General features: G+C 45.0%; 1 protein-coding gene across 4 annotated transcripts in view; it reads right to left on the reverse strand.

The window, feature by feature from the left end:
* Positions 1-21586, reverse strand: part of SPECC1 (sperm antigen with calponin homology and coiled-coil domains 1) — a 252987-nt gene that overhangs the window by 149267 nt on the left and 82134 nt on the right. For all 4 annotated transcript variants that reach the window (XM_082441032.1, XM_082441033.1, XM_082441034.1 and 1 more), the window contains one exon: positions 18554-18689. In XM_082441032.1, coding sequence (XP_082297158.1) covers positions 18554-18689 — 136 coding nt within the window. The remainder of the gene's footprint in view (positions 1-18553; positions 18690-21586) is intronic.

The following is a 21586-nucleotide window of genomic DNA, read 5'->3' on the forward strand; positions in this document are numbered from 1 at the left end:
GGAACAGCTGTGCATGTCGGCCCCCTCCACATGGGCTGTCTGCCTACTGAGAGTAGGTCTATTTGTCCCAACCCTATTTATCCTAGTTGTACCAGTGATGTTATTTACGTAACTTGATTATTATGTAAACCAATGAAATAGCGCAGAGAGAGAGAGAGGTTGTTTCCTCAAAAGCCACTCTGAATGGTTTGAAAAGACTGGATGAAAGTGAGCTGTTAAAATAGGGGATGGGGGAGGGATAAATTAGGAGTTGGGGATTAGCAGACACAAACTACTATATATAAAAGAGGTAAATAAGGTCCTACCGTATAGCACAGGGAACTATATCCAACATCTTGTAATAAACCATAATGGAAAAGAATCTGAAAACACATATTACATATAAATATATACATATATATATATATCTATATATAACTGAATCATTTTGCTGTACACCTGAAACTAACACAACATTGTAAATCAACTATACTTCAATTTTAAAAAATGCCCAAAGTAGCTCTAAATGATGAGGGGACCATTAGCAAACACGTGAAAGGATTCTGCAGGCAGTCTTCTTCGGAAGCACCTAAGTTCTCGCTCCAGTTTAAAGCTGGAAATCATGGAAGGTGTGTTACAGGTGTGGGAAGATGCCAAAGGGTTCCCGCCGACAGGTGTGCTCCAAGAAAATACCTTGGCTCTGTAACTGGACATCAGTGAATGAAAGCACTTGAATATTTTAGGTGAAAATAAAATGTTTAAAGTATATCTTTCATTTTTTAGGATTCCCCAATTTAACCAACTTTGTCAATGAATTGACCCAAACTGGTCCCAGTTGCTCAGGACAAGAGGGTGGGGCAAACATTACCAGCAGCCCAGCTTCAACCAGGAAGCCTCTGTGCTTTAGGTGAGAGATGCTGTGCCAGGTGGGGTCAGGGGAAGCCAGAGGAAATGAAAAGAAGTGGGTAGACGTGGTGACAAAGACAGTCACATGCTGGAGGAAAGGCAGCTGACGGAGGACAGGAGAGCCGATCTGGGTGTCGGGAGAGCACTGCAGTCGGCAGGAGTCAGACGCTAGAGGAAGCAGGGAAACAACTGCAGCGAGAGGGGTGAGCATCGCTCCGACAGATCCCACACGAACGCAGTGTAAGACCCAGGAGAGCCGGGGCTTCCCTTGTCTCGCTCGGGGCTGCGTCCCCGGCACCTGGGAAGATGCCTGGAGCTCAGCGGACACGTTTGTTGAAGGAACGAATGGACGGACACAACACGTGCAGAACATCCACGAGACGCCGTGGGCAGCTGGAGGAGCGTTTCTGGAAGGCAGGTGCAAGTTGGGGCAGAGATGCAGGTTTGGAGTCATCAGGGACCTGGTGGTCCGAGGGGCTGGAGCAGGGTCTCCCACATGGAAGGAGACAAGAGAAGACATTGAGGAGGAGGTCTCTGAGCTTCATAGCAACCCCTCGAGGGCTGGGAAGGACATTAGTGAGGATCTGATCCCATTGCCCTCCAACATCTCCAGCAAGGAGTTCAGCGTAGAATGAAACCTCCCCACCAATAACCGGGAGCTCTTTGTTTCCTGGGGCAGCATGCTTCCCTGAACTTCTGTGGCTGCTAGAACATTCTTCCACATATTCAGTCAAAACCTGGCCCTAATTTTACTGCTTGGAACCAAAAAAGAAAACTTTAACTTTGACTGAAAAAGGAATTGTTGACAAAGTGCAAGGAAGAAAAAAGCGTATCATCTTAGGAAAGCGGAGCTGGAAGAGCCTGGTCAAGACGCCCCAGAGTCCAAAGCAGGTGGATTTTATTTAATTGCCATAATTCCTAACTCGGAGATCCTGTTACGGAGGATGGTTTGAGAGGAAAAGCATGTTGTATAAAGATATCTACATTTTAGGCTCTGTTCTTGGTTTCTGAAAAAGGCCGTTGCCTTTTGTGCTCCCCACTTCCTGAGATGGGTGGGGTTAACTTCATCTTACAGGCAACAAAACATGCGATGCTTCTCCAAACGGGAGAGTCTGATCCCCCAGTGAGTAACGACACCGATGGGAGAAGCGGTGATCCCTAAGCAATCAGTGTGACGGTGACCCAGGCAAACTCGAGGACGTGTGTAAAAAACTGAAGGACAGGACGCAGAGCCTTGCCTGACTATGAAGCTGGCAGAAACCTGTAAGAAAATGGTCTGGAAAGCTAATCCTGGAAAGGAGCTGAGGTTTGCTGAAAACAATTAAGGGCAAAAGCTCTGCCCCTTCTCCTGTCTTCCCGCACACACCTGCCCCCCAAAATGGTTTTGCCCTGCAGAGGGCAGACCAAACCTTAGTGAGAGGAAACTCAAGCCCAGGAAAACCACCTAAGGAGCGTAAATTTCCTGGCCCAGGGAAATGACAACCCCAAAAGCAGAGATAACTTTGAACGAGGTCATGAATGGCTCTCATAAGCACAGAGAGATGAGGGACGGGCCGGAGAGGAGTGAAGCACACCGCACACGTGGGAGGGTGCGGGCTGAGTTCTGGGGCTCACCACGCGCGTGAGCGCGTTCCATTCCCGCCACCGTCCGTGCGCAGAGAGGAAAGGGGACGCACACCTGCTTCTGCACACACCGGAAATCTCTAGAAGGATAGTGGAGGGCCGGTGCTGAACGAGGCGGACAGAGGGGTGGCAGCAAAGCTTCTCACTGTACCCTTTGCATTGTGAGCCATATGATTCTATGACCGATTCAAAAAATGAATATGATTTTAAAATTTTACCTGACCAAAGATTAGAGTTTGATAGAACAGATCTTAAAAGGAATGGTTTGCAAGGGCCCAAAAGGAGCCCCAGGGGTGGCCGGGAGCCAGGATGGGTTAACTCGGAAAACGCACTGAGAACGAGGCAAACGGCAGAAGGACCCTTTCCACCTGCTTTCATCTGAAAGCCCACAGACGCAGCTACTCCAAGAGTGGGACAGGCAGCGTTGCTGGGGGATCCTTTCGCTTCAGGCCACACAGCTGGGGCATGGCGGGAAGGGCAGAACAAAGCCGCGTCTGTGCCCTCCTCTGCCACTTTTCTTCCAGCCTTCCGGCTGCTCCACTGCTGTCTGCAGGTCTTCTTTTCGGACCCTCCGCCATCGACCCCACACATAGTTCCTGACTTTAATACTCTGCACTTAGATGATCAAATATATGTTGATTTCATTTATTATTAATCTCTTGCGTTCAGGTTCCGAAACGAATTCCCACAGCATAAAGCCACCTCAGCTGGGCTGTCTTTTGGAACTGATCAAATGAGGATGAATATCCCCTCCAAGAGCGTTTAAGAAACCCTGAGCAAGATTCAGTTGAGGGAGGGGGGCGGCACGTATCACCAGGACACACTTCTACTCTATCTGTACTGTAATTTGCTTAGGAAAAATGCTTTCCTCAGTATTCACCTAATTTTTGATGTGGAAATCAATATGCAAACAAATAAAATTCAACGGCAAGCTTAATCATCCAAACTTTCAGGAAGAGAGAACAGAGCGCTGAGAATCTACTGTGCGTCGGCAGCCAGGAAAAGCAGCACAAGGGAGCAGGTCTGGTCATGTTTTCCAGAGAGCAATTTGAACATTTCAGAAGGTCATGGCCAAGTTCAGGGCCTGGAACTTGAATGTTCCATGAATTCAGTGGAAAGACCTCCGGCTTACCTTCCGTCCAACGTGACGGTTACCCAGAACCAGAAAAGCAGAACTTTCTTCTGGAACATAAAACTCATTCCACAGTGGGACCCACCGTTTCCTTCCCTTTTCTCCTCTTCCATAAAGAAGCCTGGGGTACGGGCGCCAGGCCACGTGGTTCTGACCATGAACCAGCTCACACTCACTCAAGGAGCAACACCCACGATCGTTCTCCTAGAAGAACGAATCATCCCATCCCTCCGTCCAGAAGCTAACCCTATTAAAGGCCATTAGTCACCATGCTCTCCCGGGAAGGGCAGTTGCAGTGGGAAATGTCCTCGACCTCCACCCACTGTACTGCAGTCATACTGAGCTCTACGACGGCCCCTGCCAAGCTTACTCACAGGCATCCTCGACAGTTCAGCTAGCAGACACCAGCTGTCAACACAAACACGTATCATCAATAGTATCACATCTCCATCCCTGAAGTTTATTGCTGTACTGTCACTCTGGCACGTAACGCAATACTCTCACCTGGTTTAAATTCACCGAAATCTAACAGTAATGCTGTGTTTCTGATTAAATACTGCAGAGAGAGTAAATGTATGAATTGTTTAAAAGAATAATAAAGGAGAGAACTGTTACCTAGGGGTGCTAGTGGGGTGTTCAAACATATAAGTTTTGCTTTATAAGATGCCTTTGCCGACTTCAGAAAATCGATCCCTTGTTCCCGTCAGATACCTAAAGGAGACTTGATTTTTGTACATTTCAGTCCCAGGAAGGTTGTGTGTTTCGTCAGTAGCTGGCTTCTTCTCATCTTCTCATCATGAATCAGGTTTCCCTCTCCCCTCTGGCTTCTAGAAACTCCTCGCCAAACTAGCAATCAGTGCACTTTCCTTCTAGCTTTTGGTTTTTCTATCCCCCCCCCCCCACATTTTTATATTTTTATTTTCTTGCATTTATCTCTATAAGACTTCTTAAATTCTTTCATACAAGAAAGGGTATAAATAAAAACATTAAAAGTTCCACTCTCCCTTTTCTTAACGAGTGGTTCACAAAACACTCTCCCAACCATCCACATTTTTAAAAAGTAAGTCTAGCTGGTGAATATGTTGACTGTCAGCTGGTCCACTTTCCACCTTCCGTTCATGATAAACGTTGGAATAGAGGGAAATTCCTCAGAAAAAAAAAAAAATCTTACAAAAATTAGGATAGAAGGGAAATTCCTCAGCTTGATAAAGAGCACGTACAAAAACCCGAAAGCTAACATTATACTTAACGGTAGAAGACTGAATGCCTTCCCCCTAGGGTTATGAACAAGGCAAGTATGTCCGCTCTCAGCACTTTTATTCAACACAGTGTTGGAATTTCTAGACAGTGCAACAAGGCAAGAAAGGGAAATAAAAGGCATACAGATCAGAAATGAAGAATTAAAACTGTTCCTACTTGTAGATGACATGATTGTCTACATAGAAAATCCCAAGGAATCTAAAGGAAAAAAATCTCCGACAACTAATAAGTGAGTTCAGCAAGTTTGCAAGATACAAGATAAACATAAAAAATCAACTGTATTTCAATATTCTAGCAATGAACACCAAAATTAGAAATACAGTAACATAATACTTACAATTGCTAAAAAAAAGAAATAGGTATAAATCTAGCAAAATAGGTACAGGATTTGTATGCTAAAAACTATAAAATGCTGATGAAGGAAATCAAAGGAGATCTAAATAAATGTTTGTGTATTGGAAGACTCAACACAGTAAAGATGTCTATTCCCAGAAGACTTTTTGTGTGTACGTAGATGAGATAATTCTAAAATTTATATAGAAAGTCAAAGGAACAAGACTAGATAAAACAACTTTGGAAAAGAAGAATAATGTTAGGTTTTCCCTGGTGGTGCAGTGGTTAAGAATCTGCCTGCCAATGCAGGGGACACAGGTTCGAGCCCTGGTCCGGGAAGATCCCACATGCTGCGGAGCAACTAAGCCCGTGCGCCACAACTACTGAGCCTGCACTCTAGAGCCCACGAGCCACAACTACTGAGCCCACGTGCTACAACTACTGAAGCCCGCATGCCTAGAGCCCGTGCTCCGCAACAAGAGAAACCACCGCAATGAGAAGCCCGCACACTGCAACGAAGAGTAGCCCCGCTCGCCGCAACTAGAGAAAGCCCGCGCACAGCAACGAAGACCCAACGCAGCCAAAAATAAATAATAAATTAAATAAATTTTTTTAAAAAGTTGCAAAAAAAAAAAAAAAGATGTGCTTCAACATCATTAGCCATCAGGGAATTACAAATTAAAACTAGAGTGAAATATCACCACACACCTATTAGCATGGCTGTGGAGAAATTGGATCACTCACACATTGCTGGCGTGACTATAAAATGGTGCAGCCACTCTGGAAACACATTTTGGCAATTTCTTAAAAAGCTAAACATGCAACTACCATACAATCCAACAATTGCACTCCTGGGCATTTGTCCCAGAGAAATGCTTCCACAAAATGTCCACATAAAAACCTGTACAGCTTTATTCATGATAATGTTTGTAACAGCTTTATTCATGATAGCAAAACACTAGACACAACCCAGACTTGTGGGTGAATAAACTGTGGTACATCCACACCATGAAATACTATGAAGAAATTAAAAAGGAATAAACTTTTGATATACACAACAACCTGGATTAATATCCAGAGAATTATGCTGAATGAAAAAAGACAGTCCCAAAAGCTTACATACTGTATGATTCCATTTGTATAACATTCTTGAAATAGCAAAACTATGGAAATGGAAAACAGATTAGTGGTTGCCAGGGGTTAAGGAGGGGGTGGGGATCGAGAGAAGTGAGTGTGGCTGTAGAAGGACCACGGGAGGGATCCTGGTGGTGATGGAGATGCTCTATAACCAGACTGTGTCAATGTTGCTCTCCAGTTGTGACATTGTACTAGCATTTTGCAAAATGGTACCATTCAGGATAACCGGTAAAAGGGACAAGGGAATCTTATACCTTGCTACTGCATGTGAATCTACAATTACTGCAAACTTAAAGGTAATTAAAAAAAAAAAAGTGAAATACACTTTTAACTATTATATTGACTGTAATTTATATATATATATATATATATATATATGTATATATATTTTTTTTTTATGGCTGTGTTGGGTCTTCGTTTCTGTGCGAGGGCTTTCTCTAATTGTGGCAAGCGGGGGCCACCCTTCATCGCGGTGCGCGGGCCTCTCACTGTCACGGCCTCTCTTGTTGTGGAGCACAGGCTCCAGACGCGCAGGCTCAGTAGGTGTGGCTCACGGGCCTAGTTGCTCCGCGGCATATGGGATCCTCCCGGACCAGGGCTCAAACCCGTGTCCCCTGCATTGGCAGGCAGACTCTCAACCACTGCGCCACCAGGGAAGCCCTAATTTATATTTTGATGAAAATTTATATAAAAACTATACACTTTGAATACCATTACATTTTTTTAAAAATCTTTGAGAATCATTCAAAATCATGAAGTGATAGAAATTAGAAAATACTAACATAAACTCAGGGGGAAAAAGGCTTAGCAGAAAAAAAAGAATAAAATTTGCCACACAAAATTCATACCTTACTGATAAAAACAATGAAAATGAGCCAGAAAATTATTTTCATCAAATCCACAACCTAACAGATCATCCAAAATCCTTGATCCTTCATAGGCTACTTAATTACACTGATCAGAACCTTGCCAATAAACAGTGGGCCCTTATTTGCCTCCTTGCCCCAGGCCCTACAAATGTCAGGGGTGTGCTGCTTCTTGCAGCCCTCTCCCCTTTCTTAGGATACCCAGCATTCGGGAAGTGGAAAAAAAAAAACTGTTTATAATGATCTGAGTCCAGAATCTAACACTATTTTACACAGAAACACAAGGAGAGTTTTTACACTTTATTAGACACTGAATTTTCTAGAAATGCAGCTAACATGTAAATCAAGGGAAGCCAGCACTTTGCATTATTCAAAGTTTACCCTGAGTCTCAGCGTGAGAGAAAGTCACCAGCGTGGACACCACCCCTGGGACATGACAGGACAGATTTCCCTCTGAAGATGGACGATTCTAAAAAATCACTAGATCTATATGGAAAGTCTCAGCAGTTCATAAAAGGGGAATCATCTGAGAAATCCAGATAAATATGTACCTATGAAACAAAGTTATTGGAAGAAATAGGAAATTTTTTTAAAAATCTCTAATTTGCCTCCTCATTGAAATTCAAGGAGCTTTTATAGCTATGAAGATAGAGCAAGAAGTCATAAAGAAGAAACAATTTGAGATCAGAGAAATTATACTAAAGATTAAAGACACAATAGTTGAATTCAAGTAAAGAAACAAAGCAAAGCATATTAGATGATAAACTTTTAAAAATCAGAGGATGCATGAAAGTAATCAAAAGGATTAAAGAAATGCGTGATGTGGAAGACATACCCAGGAGACCAAATATACACATATTTGGATTTCCTGAAGGAGATGCCAGGGTAAAAAGAAAATCAATAATTAAAGTAATAACAGAATGCCTTGAGGGCATTTAATAAATCTACCACCCAATCCTAGTAACTGAGCAAAAGAGGAAAGGAAGAACTGAACCTGCAAAACAATATCTCAAGCCAACTCTCTGTATCTGATTTACTGGGGAAACAGCAAAAGCAATCACAGTGGGCTTCCCTGGTGGTTCAGTAGTTAAGAATCCGCCTGCCAATGCAGGGGACACAGGTTCAAGCCCTGGTCCGGGAAGATCCCACATGCCGAGGAGCAACTAAGCCCGTGCGCTACAACTACTGAGCCTGCGCTCTAGAGCCTGCGAGCCGCAACTACTGAAGCCCGCGAGCCACAGCTACTGAAGCTTGTGTGCCTAGAGCCCGTGCTCCACAACAAGAGAAGCCACTGCAATGAGAAGCCTGTGCACCGCAACAAAGAGTAGCCCCAGCTCACCGCAACTACAGAAAGCCCACCCGCAGCAATGAAGACCCAACACAGCCAAAAATAAAATAAATAAATTTATAAAGTTAAAAAAAAAGCAACCACAGTAAAATGAGAACAAGGATGTCACTAGCACTGAGCACAATTCGGGTCTCACTCACGATACAGCAGGAATCAGAGAGAAAAGACACAGCTACGGATGGAGACAAAAGGCACTGTTATCGCAGCTGATTGAATCCTTCACTTGGAAAACACATGAGAATCCACTGAAAACCATCAGTACCAGGAAGGGAAGGAGTCAGTTATGAATGAAATAGTTTAAAAATAGCTAATTAAAAAAAATACAAGTGCTCACTTCAGCAGCGCATTCTAAACTTGGAAGGACACAGAGCAGATTAGCGTGGAGGATGACATGCAAGTTCATGAAGTTTTCCACGTTAAAAAAGAAGAAAAAGAAAGAAAATACAATGACTAAGGAATCCCATCCACGCAAGCAGGAAAAGTATAAACCTAGGCATAAACTCAACAAACAGAAGGGGCCGGAGGAAGAGCCGGGGGCAGGAGGAGGGGGAGGGGGGAGGGGGAGGGGGAGGGGAGGGGGAGGGGGGAGGGGGGAGGACGGGGGCAATAAGCGGACATTAGGGAAAAACGAAAATGAAAACTCAGAGAACTGGAGAGGCAGCACATTTCTGGATGGAAAGACTTGGCAGAAACATCAGTGTTCCTGGGGAGCAGGGAGAGCGCCCCCCTCGGAACCACCGGAAAGCCGGGAGGCCCGGGGAGGGCCCCGGAAAGCCGCCAAGTCCTGATGACCCCTGGGAAATACAGGGCCATGAAACCACCAGCTACCACCTCAGAACCCAGGGCTTGATAATACCAGCACCAAGTTCAAACCCTCCTCACACCGGGCTCACCCCAGACTCCGCCTGAAGTTAAAGCTCGTTCCTGGTCTTTCTGGTCTGTCCGATGGCGGAGGGATATAGAAAATGTAGTGTTTACATACGATGGACTATTATTCAGCCTTGAAAAGTCTCTCTCCTGGGGTCTGGCCATAGCCTCTCATCTGGTCTCCCCTGTCCATGCGTCCAGTCTGCACAGGCAGCCAAAGTGCTCCTTCCAAAATGAGGTCAGGGCACTCACCCCTCTTTCTCTCAGTCCCCGGCCCCCCGCCCTCTGCCCTCCTCCGCCACTGCTGTCCCCCTCCCCGCCTCGGCCGCAGCCAGGTCTGTTCACGGAGCTCCATGTCCTGCTCCCCGATGTCTCTCTGTTGCCTAGGGCAGTGCCGAGCACACAGTAGGCACTCGAAAATATTTGTTGACCTAATGAATGCCAGGAGGACTGCTGGTCAGAGCGGGGACTCCCAGCGCAGGGGTCAGTGTTTGGACGAGACTGCCATCTAGTGGCAGGACCGCCTTGCAGCTTTGGGGGCGCTCAGCATCTCGTGGGGGCTGAGATGCGCGGTTATGGGGTACCAGGGAGGACAAATGCCTAGCACGAGGGGCCACCCCATTCTCTAAGCTCCACGCCCATCGGGTAAGACCAGGTCTGCACCACGGGCACCGGAGGGAGAAAAGGAAGAAAGAAGCAGGTGTGTCCGGCTGTACCGCAGAGATGTTATAATACTGATGCAGAATCAGTTAGGAGGAGCCCGTGTTGAGTGTGGAAATAGGGCGGGCGTGGGCGAGACAAAGCCACGCTCGTTTGACCTCTCTGAAGCCCCCTGATCTGGATGAAACACCGCCTTCTCCTGGAGGCTGCTGGGAGGACGAATGAGGCCAGCACCTCGGGGGCACCAGCTGGGGCTGGACCCCGAGCGCCCGTCCACACCCCTGCGGCTGCTGCAGTTACTGCAGACGGCGGCAGGGCCCCGGGGATGCTGGGGCCTGGACACCAGAACCCGGAGACAGTCCAGCCCCTTCACGCAGTTCCCCCGGCACCTGGGTTAGACTGTGTGTTAGCAGCAGATGCAAGCGTGAGCAATCATACAACCATTATTACCTAAAGAGTGAGCATTTTCTCCTGGTCTACGTTTGAGGGCTCCTCCTTGAGGACAGATCGATTCCCAGGAAAGGGTGCAATACAGGCTGATCACAGGTTTAACCACTGTGAGTTTAAAACCACAACACTATCATAATTTCACAGGGAGATCCCTTCCAAATTTAATATATTTGAAAGAAAACACAGATTATACCATACCACGCATTACCAAAAAAAAAAAAAAAAAGTGTCCTAAAGCCAAAAGTTCAAAAACTAAGACTTGAGGGCCTTAAAAAGATTTCTGTCCCCTAAGGTCTATAAATAATTTATAATTACATCTTTCCTTTAAGAGGAAATCAACTACATACTGCTAGCATTTTCCTTATTTTCTTTAGTTTTATATTATTCTTCACAGCTGAATCTATAGAGAATGGTTGTGAGTCCAGTGAGGTGCCGTTTCTAACACACTAAATCACCTCCCTCTTTGACTCAAGAGGACTGAGATTTAAAAACACACACTTATTACTAGTGCCAACACTCTCGTTACCCCGGTTTTCGTGCTCGTAAAATAAAGACAAAGTGTGATCCGCTATTCACACGAACAACTAACACGACTGCATAATTGCAGGGGTGCTGGCACCTGCAACAGAGACACACCGGCTGACAGGCAGCATGGCCACGCCGGCCACTGCTTCTAACCGTGGGCTCATCAGCTGATGCACGGGTCCAAATTCACCAGGAACGAGGCAGTTTGGGGATACATGACAATGTACAGAAGTGCCAGCTGTCCAAAAGCTGATATGAAAATGTTAAGGACAACCTGCACTTCAAAACAAAAGGTCCAGAGACAAATGCAATTTTCTAATTCAACTCGATAAGGTCAAAGGATATAATTTCATTACAATCAAGTAGACGGCAAACTGAATTTGAATGAAAACTATAGGAATAGAAGTGCATCTTACATTCCAATAGCCCGTTACAGTTTACAAAGCATTCACAGACCTTTGCTGTGACATCATTGTGCCGTAGATCTGTAGGTATTTCCTCAAGGGAACAAGTAAGTAAACTAAAGCCCATGGGGTGTGGGAACCAGTAAAACCAAGGTCTTTCTCTAGAATCCTGAACAAAGGGAGCACATGCTGGGATCAAGCAGTTAAATAATTTACCAATGAATGGTTAAGACACACTAAAAAGCAAGTGGAAGAGGAAGGATTTGGCTAAGGCAAAAAAACCCAAAATTTAGGTTATGATTTGTATTTACTCTGTTTTTAATTTTTTAAAGCAATGTCTGCATGTGTTTTTTAAATTTTTAAACAGTATAGAAAGATCTAACATGAAAAGTCTCCTTCCTCCACCACTTCTTTTTTTTTTAAGTGTCTTTTTTTTCTTTTTTCTTTTTAATTTATTTTTGGCTGCGTTGGGTCTTTGTTGCTGCGCACGGGCTTTCTCTAGTTGTGGCACGCGGGGGCTACTCTTCGTCGCGGTGCACGGGATTCTCATTGCAGTGGCTTCTCTTGTTGTGGAGCACAGGCTCTAGGTGCCAGGCTTCAGTAGTTGTGGCTCACAGGCTCTAGAGCGCAGGCTCAGTAGTTGTGGCGGACGGGCTTAGTTGCTCCACGGCATGTGGGATCCTCCCCGTACAGGGCTCGAACCCATGTCCCCTGCACTGGCAGGCGGATTCTTAACCACTGTGCCACCAGGGAAGTCCCTACCCCACCACTTTCAATTCTGGTAACTCTCCTCAAAGATAACATCCCTACATCCTCCCAGAAAAAAAGTTACGATTTCAAAAATTATATTAACATCTATTTAAAAATCAAAACCAATGAGGTCAGACTAGATGCCCCATGTTATTTTCCCCACTTAGTAATGATCTTTCCCTGTCCGTACAGACAAATCTGTGTCAGTTTCCATGGCTGCATACTGTTCTGCTGTACCAAAATCTCATTCTGCAATCAGCACTGGGCTGATACACACTTAGGTATTTCCAGTATTTTACTGTTACAATAATGCCACAACCGAACATCTTGTCCGTATATATCGGCATCCTTTTTCAAGTATATCAGTAACGCTAAATGCTAAGCAGTAGAAATCCTTGGTGAAAGATTATATGTATTTCAAATGTAGATAGATTTTACCAGATTGTCCTTGTCATCAGCTATATGTGGTGTGTCCTTTCACCCTTAATAACATCAGAAATTATCAATCATTTTAATGTTTGTTTTTTTTTTTAACTTATTTTGGCTGTGCCACTCAGCATGTGGGATCTTAGTTCCCCGACCAGGGATCAAACCCGTGCCCCCTGCAGTGGAAGTGTGGGGTCCTAACCACTGGACCACCAGGGAATTCCCTCAATCATTTTAATTTTTACTAATCTGTTAGGGGAAATTGTATCTTGTAATTATTGCTCTGATTTACATTCCTTTACCTCTAAGTGAGACTTGGCATCTTTCTAGTGGCTATCTGTATTTCCATTTTATGTGAACTACTCTTTTTTCTTTTTTACTATTTTTCTTTTTCTTATTGATTTATACAAACTCTTTGTAAATAAGTCCCCTTTGTTACATGTTTTGCAAATAATTTCCTCTTTTTACGAAGGAGTGTTTAATACTTACGTGATTTTTCACCATTTCCTCTATGGCTCCTGTGTTTGTTCCTACTTAGAAAGGCCCTTCCAAGGCCAAGACTACAAGTTGATTCTCTCGTGTTTTCTCTTTGTACTTTCATGGTTTCACTTTTTAAAATTTAATCTCTAATTCACTTGGAATTTGTTTTGAGCAGAGGAGTGAGATAGGGATCCAGCTTTATTTTTTCCTAAAAATCCAATCAGTTGTTATTTTTGAGTGAATTATCCGCCTTGATATAAAATGCCGCCTTTATCCTACATGAAATCCTCCAGTGTATTCTGGACTGTCTCCACTGTTCCACTGAAGAGGTTAGTCCCTCGATCACTAGTTTTTCAGAAATTTCCTGGTTATTCTTCTACAGTATTTATTCTTCTAGATCAGGGTTTTATCCACACCGGCACTATTGACATTTTGGGCAGGGAGTCCTGTGCTTTGTAGGATATTTAGCAGCATTTCTGACCTCTACCCACTAGATGTCAGTATCACCCCTCTAGTGATGACAACAAAAAAATGTCTGCAGATTTTGCCAGTCGTTCCGTGGGTTGGAGTGCAGGGCAAAATCGCCCGCAGTTGAGAACCCCTGTTTTAGATAAACCCAGTATCATTTTATCAGTGTTTCTACTCTCAAATTCCCACTGATATTTTAATTGTGATGAAAATGAATTCATAGAATAATTTAGACATCTTTGTTTTATTTAACATAGTCTACTGACTAAATTTAATCTTTTTTTTTTTTTTTTTTTGGCTGTGTTGGGTCTTTGTTGCTGCCTACAGGCTTTCTCTAGTTGCAGCGAGCTGGGGCTTCTCTTGTTGCGGAGCACGGGCTATACGCACGTGGGCTTCAGTAGTTGTGGCGCATGGGGTTGGTAGTTGTGGCTCATAGGCTCTAGAGCGTAGGCTCCGTAGTTGTGGCACACGGGCTTAGTTGCTCCGCGGCATGTGGGATCTTCCCGGACCAGGGCTCGAACCCATGTCCCCTGCATTGGCAGGCGGATTCTTAACAATTGTGCCACCAGGGAAGTCCCTAAATTTAATCTACATTATATTTAGTCTTCTTATCCAAGAACCATGTGTATTTATATCTTCTTTTATGTCCTTTAAAAGGGTTTTAAGAGTTTTTAAAATAGAGGCTCTGGTAATATTAAGTTTATTACTAGGTATTTTACCTCTTTTGTTCCTTCATAAATGGGATCATTTCTCACTATCTTTTCTAACTAGTCACTGATAAGAAAACTATTGATATTTTATATTCTATAACCAGCCACACACTGAACTCTTATCGTATCTAATAGATTTTCAGGACATGCTAAGTTTTTTCTCATGATACAACTCTCAGGAAATTCTAAGCATTTTTCTAAACATACAGCAGTATTATCTGCATAAAATCATCATCTTGTATCCTCACTTCAAACATGAATACACTCCTATAGCTCTCCTGTCGCACTGCCTAGGTTAATACTTGAAGAAAAATTTGGTGGTGGGCAACCTTGAATCATTCTTGATTTTAATGGAAACACTTCTAGGATTTCACCGTTGGGCATAGTGCGGGCTTTGGCTTGAGATACATATATTTCATATCACTAAAGAAGTACCCATACACTTGTAGTCTACCAAGAGTTTGGTTTTTTTTTCTTTTTTAAAAAAATTTTTTGTTTATTTATTTATTTATTTTTGGCTGTGTTGGGTCCTCGTTTCTCCGCGAGGGCTTTCTCCAGTTGCGGTGAGCGGAGGCCTCTCTTCATCGCGGTGCGCGGGCCTCTCACTATCACGGCCTCTCCCGTTGCGGAGCACAGGCTCCAGACGCGCAGGCTCAGTAGTTGTGGCTCACGGGCCCAGTTGCTCCGCGGCATGTGGGATCTTCCCGGACCAGGGCTCGAACCCGTGTCCCCTGCACTGGCAGGCAGATTCTCAACCACTGCGCCACCAGGGGAGCCCCCAAGAGTTTGTTTTGAAATCAGAAAGAGCGTTACTTTTGTCGAAGACATCATCCATCTCTATCGGGACGACCATGTGCTTTTCTTTTTCAGTCTGTTAATACTGTGTGACGGGTCATATTCCCAGATCTCCTACGAAGCCATTCTTGTGGATGGCGTAAATCCACCTGGCTGTGATGTGCACTGTTGTTCTTTTAATTCCTTGTTGAGTCCTACTTGCTAATATTTTCATCTCCCATTTTTGCATCAGTATTTGAGAGTGAGGTCAGTCTGTTAGTCTTTTAGTGGTGCTTTGTTAACTCTTATTTATTTGTTTATTTATTTATTTATTTTTGGCTGTGTTGGGTCTTCGTTGCTATGCGGGCTTTCTCTAGCTGCATCGAGCGGGGGCTACTCTTGGTTGCGGTGTGCGGGCTTCCCATTGTGGTGGCTTCTCTTGCTGCGGAGCACAGGCTCTAGGCGTGCAGGCTTCAGAAGTTGTGGCATGCGGGCTCAGTAGTTGTGTCGCGCAGGCTCTAGAACACAGGCTCAGTAGTTGTGGCGCGTGGGTTTAGTTGCTCCGCGGCATGTGGGATCTTCCCGGACCGGGGCTGAAACCCATGTCCCCTGCATTGGCAGGCGGATTCTTAACCACTGCGCCACCAGGGAAGTCCCTTTGTTAACTTTTAGAATCAGTCTTAGGCTGCCTTGATGAAAATAAGTTGTACTTTCATATGTTGTATTTTACAAACCAAATGTGGGGACTTCCCTGGTGGTCCAGTGGTTAAGAATCCTCCTTCGAATGCAGGGGACACAGGTTCGATCCCTGGTGGTGGAACTAAGACCCACATGCTACGGGGCAACTAAGCCCATGCGCCACAACTAGAGAGCCCAAGTGCCGCAAACTACAGAGCCCACGCACCACAACCAGAGAGAGAAAAACCTGCACACCACAACTAGAGAGAAGCCCACGTGCCACGATGAAGAGACCGCACACTGCAACAAAAGATCCCGCATGCCTCAGGGAAGATCCCACATGCCGCAATTAAGACCCGACGCAGCCAAAAAAATAATAAAAGAAAATAAATCAATAAAAATTTTAAAAATTAATGAAGTGTCAAGTTTAAAAAAAAAAGTAAAACCATTATGTAGAAACACAAGGCCATTCCCCTGCATCCTAGAAAAAAAAGCCACATATATTCTTCACAGATTCAACTTTTTGAAAACTAAATAAATTAAAATACCCCTTTGGAAAGCTAATCTGGATTGTGATATTTTATGTAACAGTGCAAAAGTCACAAGTAGCCTACCATTCACCTCCTATTATAAATGAGTAATGTCATATTTCAGCTGTGTTCCCACCTTAGACAATTGAGCAGTACATTACTATTATTAATTGAGCTGCACTGTGAGTTAGACCACAGAAAGCTTAGCTTTCTTATCTATGTGCTGCAAAAGAAAATGAAATACATCCTCCGATGTTTTAAGTTTCCTATACTCTGGACTCAAATATAATGGTTTAAAAAAAACCTTTTCGAAAGAATGAAATTAGAACACTCCCTCACACCACACACAAAAATAAACTCAAAATGGATTAGAGACCTAAATGTAAGACCGGACACTATAAAACTCTTAGAGGAAAACATAGGAAGAACACTCTTTGACATAAATCACAGCAAGATCTTTTTTGATCCACCTCCTAGAGTAATGGAAATAAAAACAAAAATAAACAAATGGGACCTAAATGAAACTTAAAAGCTTTGCAAAGCAAAGGAAACTACAAACAAGACAAAAAGACAACCCTCAGAATGGGAGAAAATATTTGCAAACGAATCAACGGACAAAGGATTAATCTCCAAAATATATAAACAGCTCATGCAGCTCAATATTATCCAAAAATGGGCAGAAGACCTAAATAGACATTTCTCCAAAGAAGACATACCGATGGCCAAGAAGCACATGAAAAGCTGCTCAATATCACTAATTATTAGAGAAATGCAAATCAAAACTACAATGAGGTATCACCTCACACTGGTCAGAATGGGCATCCTCAGAAAATCTACAAACAACAAATGCTGGAGAGGGTGTAGAGAAAAGGGAAACCTCTTGCACTGTTGGTGGGAATGTAAATTGATACAGCCACTATGGAGAACAGTATGGAGGTTCCTTTGAAAACTAAAAATAGAATTACCATATGACCCAGCAATCCCACTCCCGGGCATATACCCTGAGAAAACCATAATTCAAAAAGACACACGCACCCCTATGGTCATTGCAGCACTATTTACAATAGCCAGGTTATGGAAGCAACCTAAATGCCCATCGACAGATGAATGGGTAAAGAAGATGTGGTACATATATACAATGGAATATTACTCAGCCATAAAAAGGAACAAAATTGGGTCATTTGTAGAGATGTGGATGGATCTAGAGACTGTCATACAGAGTGAAGCAAGTCAGAAAGAGAAAAACAAATATCGTATATTAACGCATGTATGTGGAACCTAGAAAAATGGTACAGATGAACCGGTTTGTAGGGCAGAAATAGAGACACAGATGTAGAGAACAAACGTATGGACAGCAAGGGGGGAAAGTGGAGGGGGGTTGGTGGTGGTGGGATGAATTGGGAGATTGGGATTGACATATATACACTAATATGTATAAAATAGATAACTAATAAGAACCTGCTGTATAAAAAAATAAAATTCTGAAAATAAAAAAGATATGCAAAGATATAAAATGCCATTTTTCTCAGTATTATTTTTTGTTTTTGAAAATTTTTCATAAAGGTATGGTAATTATGTTAACATGTAATGTGTTTATTTTTATTTGTTATTTTTAAATGAATTAATAAATCAATATTTTTAAAACTTAAAAAAAAAAAAAAAAAACCTTTTCGGTTTCTCAAGAAGAACTAGTAACACTGAGAAAGCCCAGGGGTTCTGGAGGCCACTGGTATCTAGACGACTCTGAGCAGCCTTCCGAGAGGATGTTCCCGGCTTCCACAGGGCCCAGGACGGATGCTGTGCCCCTGCCTGTGCCAGGGACCTACGCACTGACTCGCTCATCTGACACGCGGAGCACCACGAAGACACCAAGACAGCAGCCCCAGAGCCTGCACCACCCGGCCTGGATCTCCAGGGACGCAACACGTGCTAGGTGATGGACAACCAGAGGCACCGGGGGAAGCACAGGGCTCCCCACGGCCTCTCTGTTTCCTTCTGTGGATCATCCCATCTCCTGTCGTGGGAAGTTGTCGCCTGAACCAGTTCCTCACTCAGAGTTAAGTGCTCGGCACGTATCTGATGGGGAAGGGGGCGTGAATGCCCGAGGTGCTTTCAAATGCACAAGAAAAGGCCCGCCTGGCTCCCTCCCACCTGGCTCCCTCCTGCCTGGGTCCCTCCCACCCCGCACCCGCCTGAGCCCCTCCTCCCTGGGTCCCTCCCACCTCCCCCCCCCCCCGGCCCTCCTACCTGGGGGGCCCCTCAGGCGGCTCTCCGCGAGTTGGGAGACGGCCCCGGACGTGGACGTCTTTTTCAGCCGAGCCGCCCCAGAAGCGGCGGCACCTCCTGGCGTGTTGAGCGTGTCCTCACTGCTGGCCCGCTTGAGCTGGGGGAGGTGGACGGAGAGAGAGAGGGTGAAGAGACGCGTTTCGGGCTGGAGCGCTATAACCCAGGAAAGCACCGAGCAGGCCCACCTGCCCAGCAGCTGAGGGGCAGCGATGGCACCTTGAGTAGCAGGAAGGCGCGGAGGGAAAAGCGCACAGCACACAAGCCCGCCGCGATGCCCTCCCAGGGCACAGTGTGATCCCCCGTCACTGTTTCAGAGATCGGTATAAGGCTGCGGGTGGTTACTACCCATCATTCACACGTCAAATAATGAGGTTGTTTAAGAAAAAAGTTAAAAGGCTGGGAACTGATGAAGAAAGAACTGTGTGGTACACAGAACTCAGGATAGGGCAACGCACGAGAAATGCAAAGACTATAAAAAGTAGCACAAACACACACGTCTGGAGGAAGCAGGGGGAAGAGATACAAAGATCTGAGCATCCACGCGTGCCCACCCCAAGCACTCCCGTGCCCCCAAACACACACCGCCTCCGAAGGGAGGAGAGGGACTTTTGTGGGGGCCAGAAGAAGGCTGTTAGGGACCCTCGGCTCCTCTTCTGCCTTCTTCCCTGGCATGGGAGGTGCAGAACAAATATTTGTTGAAAGGTACAGAAGTGTAAGGGGGGGACCCCGCCCCGAAATGAGCTCACACTCTGGCCCAGGTAAATTACGCTCAAGGTGAAAGAGAAAACCCACAAATAAGTTCTCTCAACCAGTGTGAGTCTCCGCTAAAGAACACTAATCGTTCCAGAAGATGGAGGCAGGCAGATGCCACCACAAACGCACCTGACATCCTGGGAACCAGCGTAAAAACGCCCTCAAATCAACCGGGACGTGGAAGCAGCAGCCTGGCCCACCACACCGGCCAAGGGCCCTGCTCCAGCCCGCTTTGCTGGCTCTGGGGTCACGTACTGAAGGTTAGGGGTCCAGATATTTGCACAATGCAAAAAAAGCAAGTCCACCTTTGCAGCATTTAGATTTCAGGGTGTTGCGATATATCCCTCAGAATGGCTTGAAAGAGAAGAGAAATACCAAGTGCTGGTGAGGCTGGGGGGCAACTGGAACACTCCCCATCTGCTGCTGCGACTGTAAACTGGTCAGCGCTTTGGAAAACAGGGAGGATTCGCTAAAGGTAAATACTTGCACCCTGTGATCCAGCAAACACACTCAAGCTCTACACAGGCTCCTGAAAAGAATGTTCGTAGCAGCTTTATTTAGTACAGGCAAACCTAGAACAACCCAAATGTTCTTCAACAGAAGGGGTAAATTAAATAGTGGTGCAGTATACAATGGAAACCACGCAGCAATTTAAAAAAAGTTACCGACACAGTAATGAATGGGTGGGTCTCACATTCATTATGCTAAGTGAAAGAAACCAGACACAAAAGAGTATATTATGCCTGGTTCCATGTAAGTGAAGTTTAAGAATGGACAAAACCAAATGATGGTGACAGAAGTCAAAACAGTGGTTCCCTCTGGGGGAGTTACGGACTGGGAAGGAAACTTCTTGGGTGCTGGCATGTTCTACATCTTGCCTGGGTGATGGTGACACAGATATAAGCACACGTAAAAATTCAATGGGCTGCACAGCTAAGGCTAAGATTAATGCACTTTATATGCTGTTTTGTAAGTATGTTGTGCCTCACTAAAAAAGAAAGAAAACTGGAGGATGGGTTAAACCAGGGGCAAAGCCCTGGTGCCACCCTGCCAATTGCTCGTCTAGGGTTTTCCCTCATTGTTATTTTTGATCGTGGTAAAATATGCATAACATAAAATTTATCATTTTAACCATTTCAAGTGTACAGTTCAGTGGCCTTAAGTACATTACATGTACATCCAGAAGTTTTCCGTCTTCCCAAACTGAAACTCTACTCCTTAAACACTAACTCCCCACAGCCTACATTTTAAAAAAGGTGGTAAAAGTCTAAATACTAGCCAAGCAATCCTGGTCGAGATCTTTAACAAATGATTAATGTTTAAAACAACCAGTTAACATTGACAGGATAATCTACATGCGCACGCTTGCAGTTTACTGGATGTAAATGTAACCACACTGAACAGCCAACAGCATAGGCCACCACAGCTTAACAAAAGGGATGAAATACGACAAGGGTTGACGCAGAAATACCTCAACTGCCTTCTTACACGGACCCCATGATCGTTTTCCTACCTCCCATTTCAGAGTAATAAGGGTCCCTGCACCCAAGCTCTCCAGCCTCTCAAATTATCCGCCAGGTCATCAGTGTAACGTGTATTTAGTACTGAACGACAATAGCTCAGGATGTCAGCACCATTTCCTCAACAGAAAAGAACTATTGTTCACTCTGCCTAGAAGCGTGCCAGGGGCTTCCTGGGTCTCCACAGGGAAATCAATTCTGATTTTAGACTTTGAAAACACCTCAAAGGAAACACGGAAGGGAATTCTTAACGTAATTTTGCAAATGATATGCTCACGGTTCTGCTTTCCTCTGTCTGGTCCTCCGACATTCCTAAAATCAGTAAGTCTGATGCAAAGAAGCGCGGAATTATCAAACTCTGCAGCAAAGGCCCAGAGAACCAAGGCTGGGTCTGCAAACCAGAACAGGGCATCCACCAAATGAGAGTTTCCCCCACCGGGCCAGAAGTGAACCGGCCTCCAGCCATCCCACCCTGGCCCCCATCCCCGCCCGCCCCGTGGCATGGTCTCGGGTATAGCTTGCCCCCGCCCCCTTCCCATAGAGCTTGGTTCTTGGTGAGATGGCGGGCGAGGCAACAGAAGGCAGGGGTGGCAGGTGGGAGGTCACTGCCCCAGGCTCAGGGCTGGAGGGTCTCCAGTGGGGATTTAGCAGTGCGTAGATGCTGTAGCTGAGGGTCTGCTTTTGTTCACAGGGGCGGCGATGCAAAAGAGGACTTGGGATG

The sequence above is a fragment of the Balaenoptera physalus genome, assembly GCF_965194825.1.
Source record: "Balaenoptera physalus genome assembly, chromosome: 20".
NCBI classification, from domain to species: Eukaryota; Metazoa; Chordata; class Mammalia; order Artiodactyla; family Balaenopteridae; genus Balaenoptera; species Balaenoptera physalus.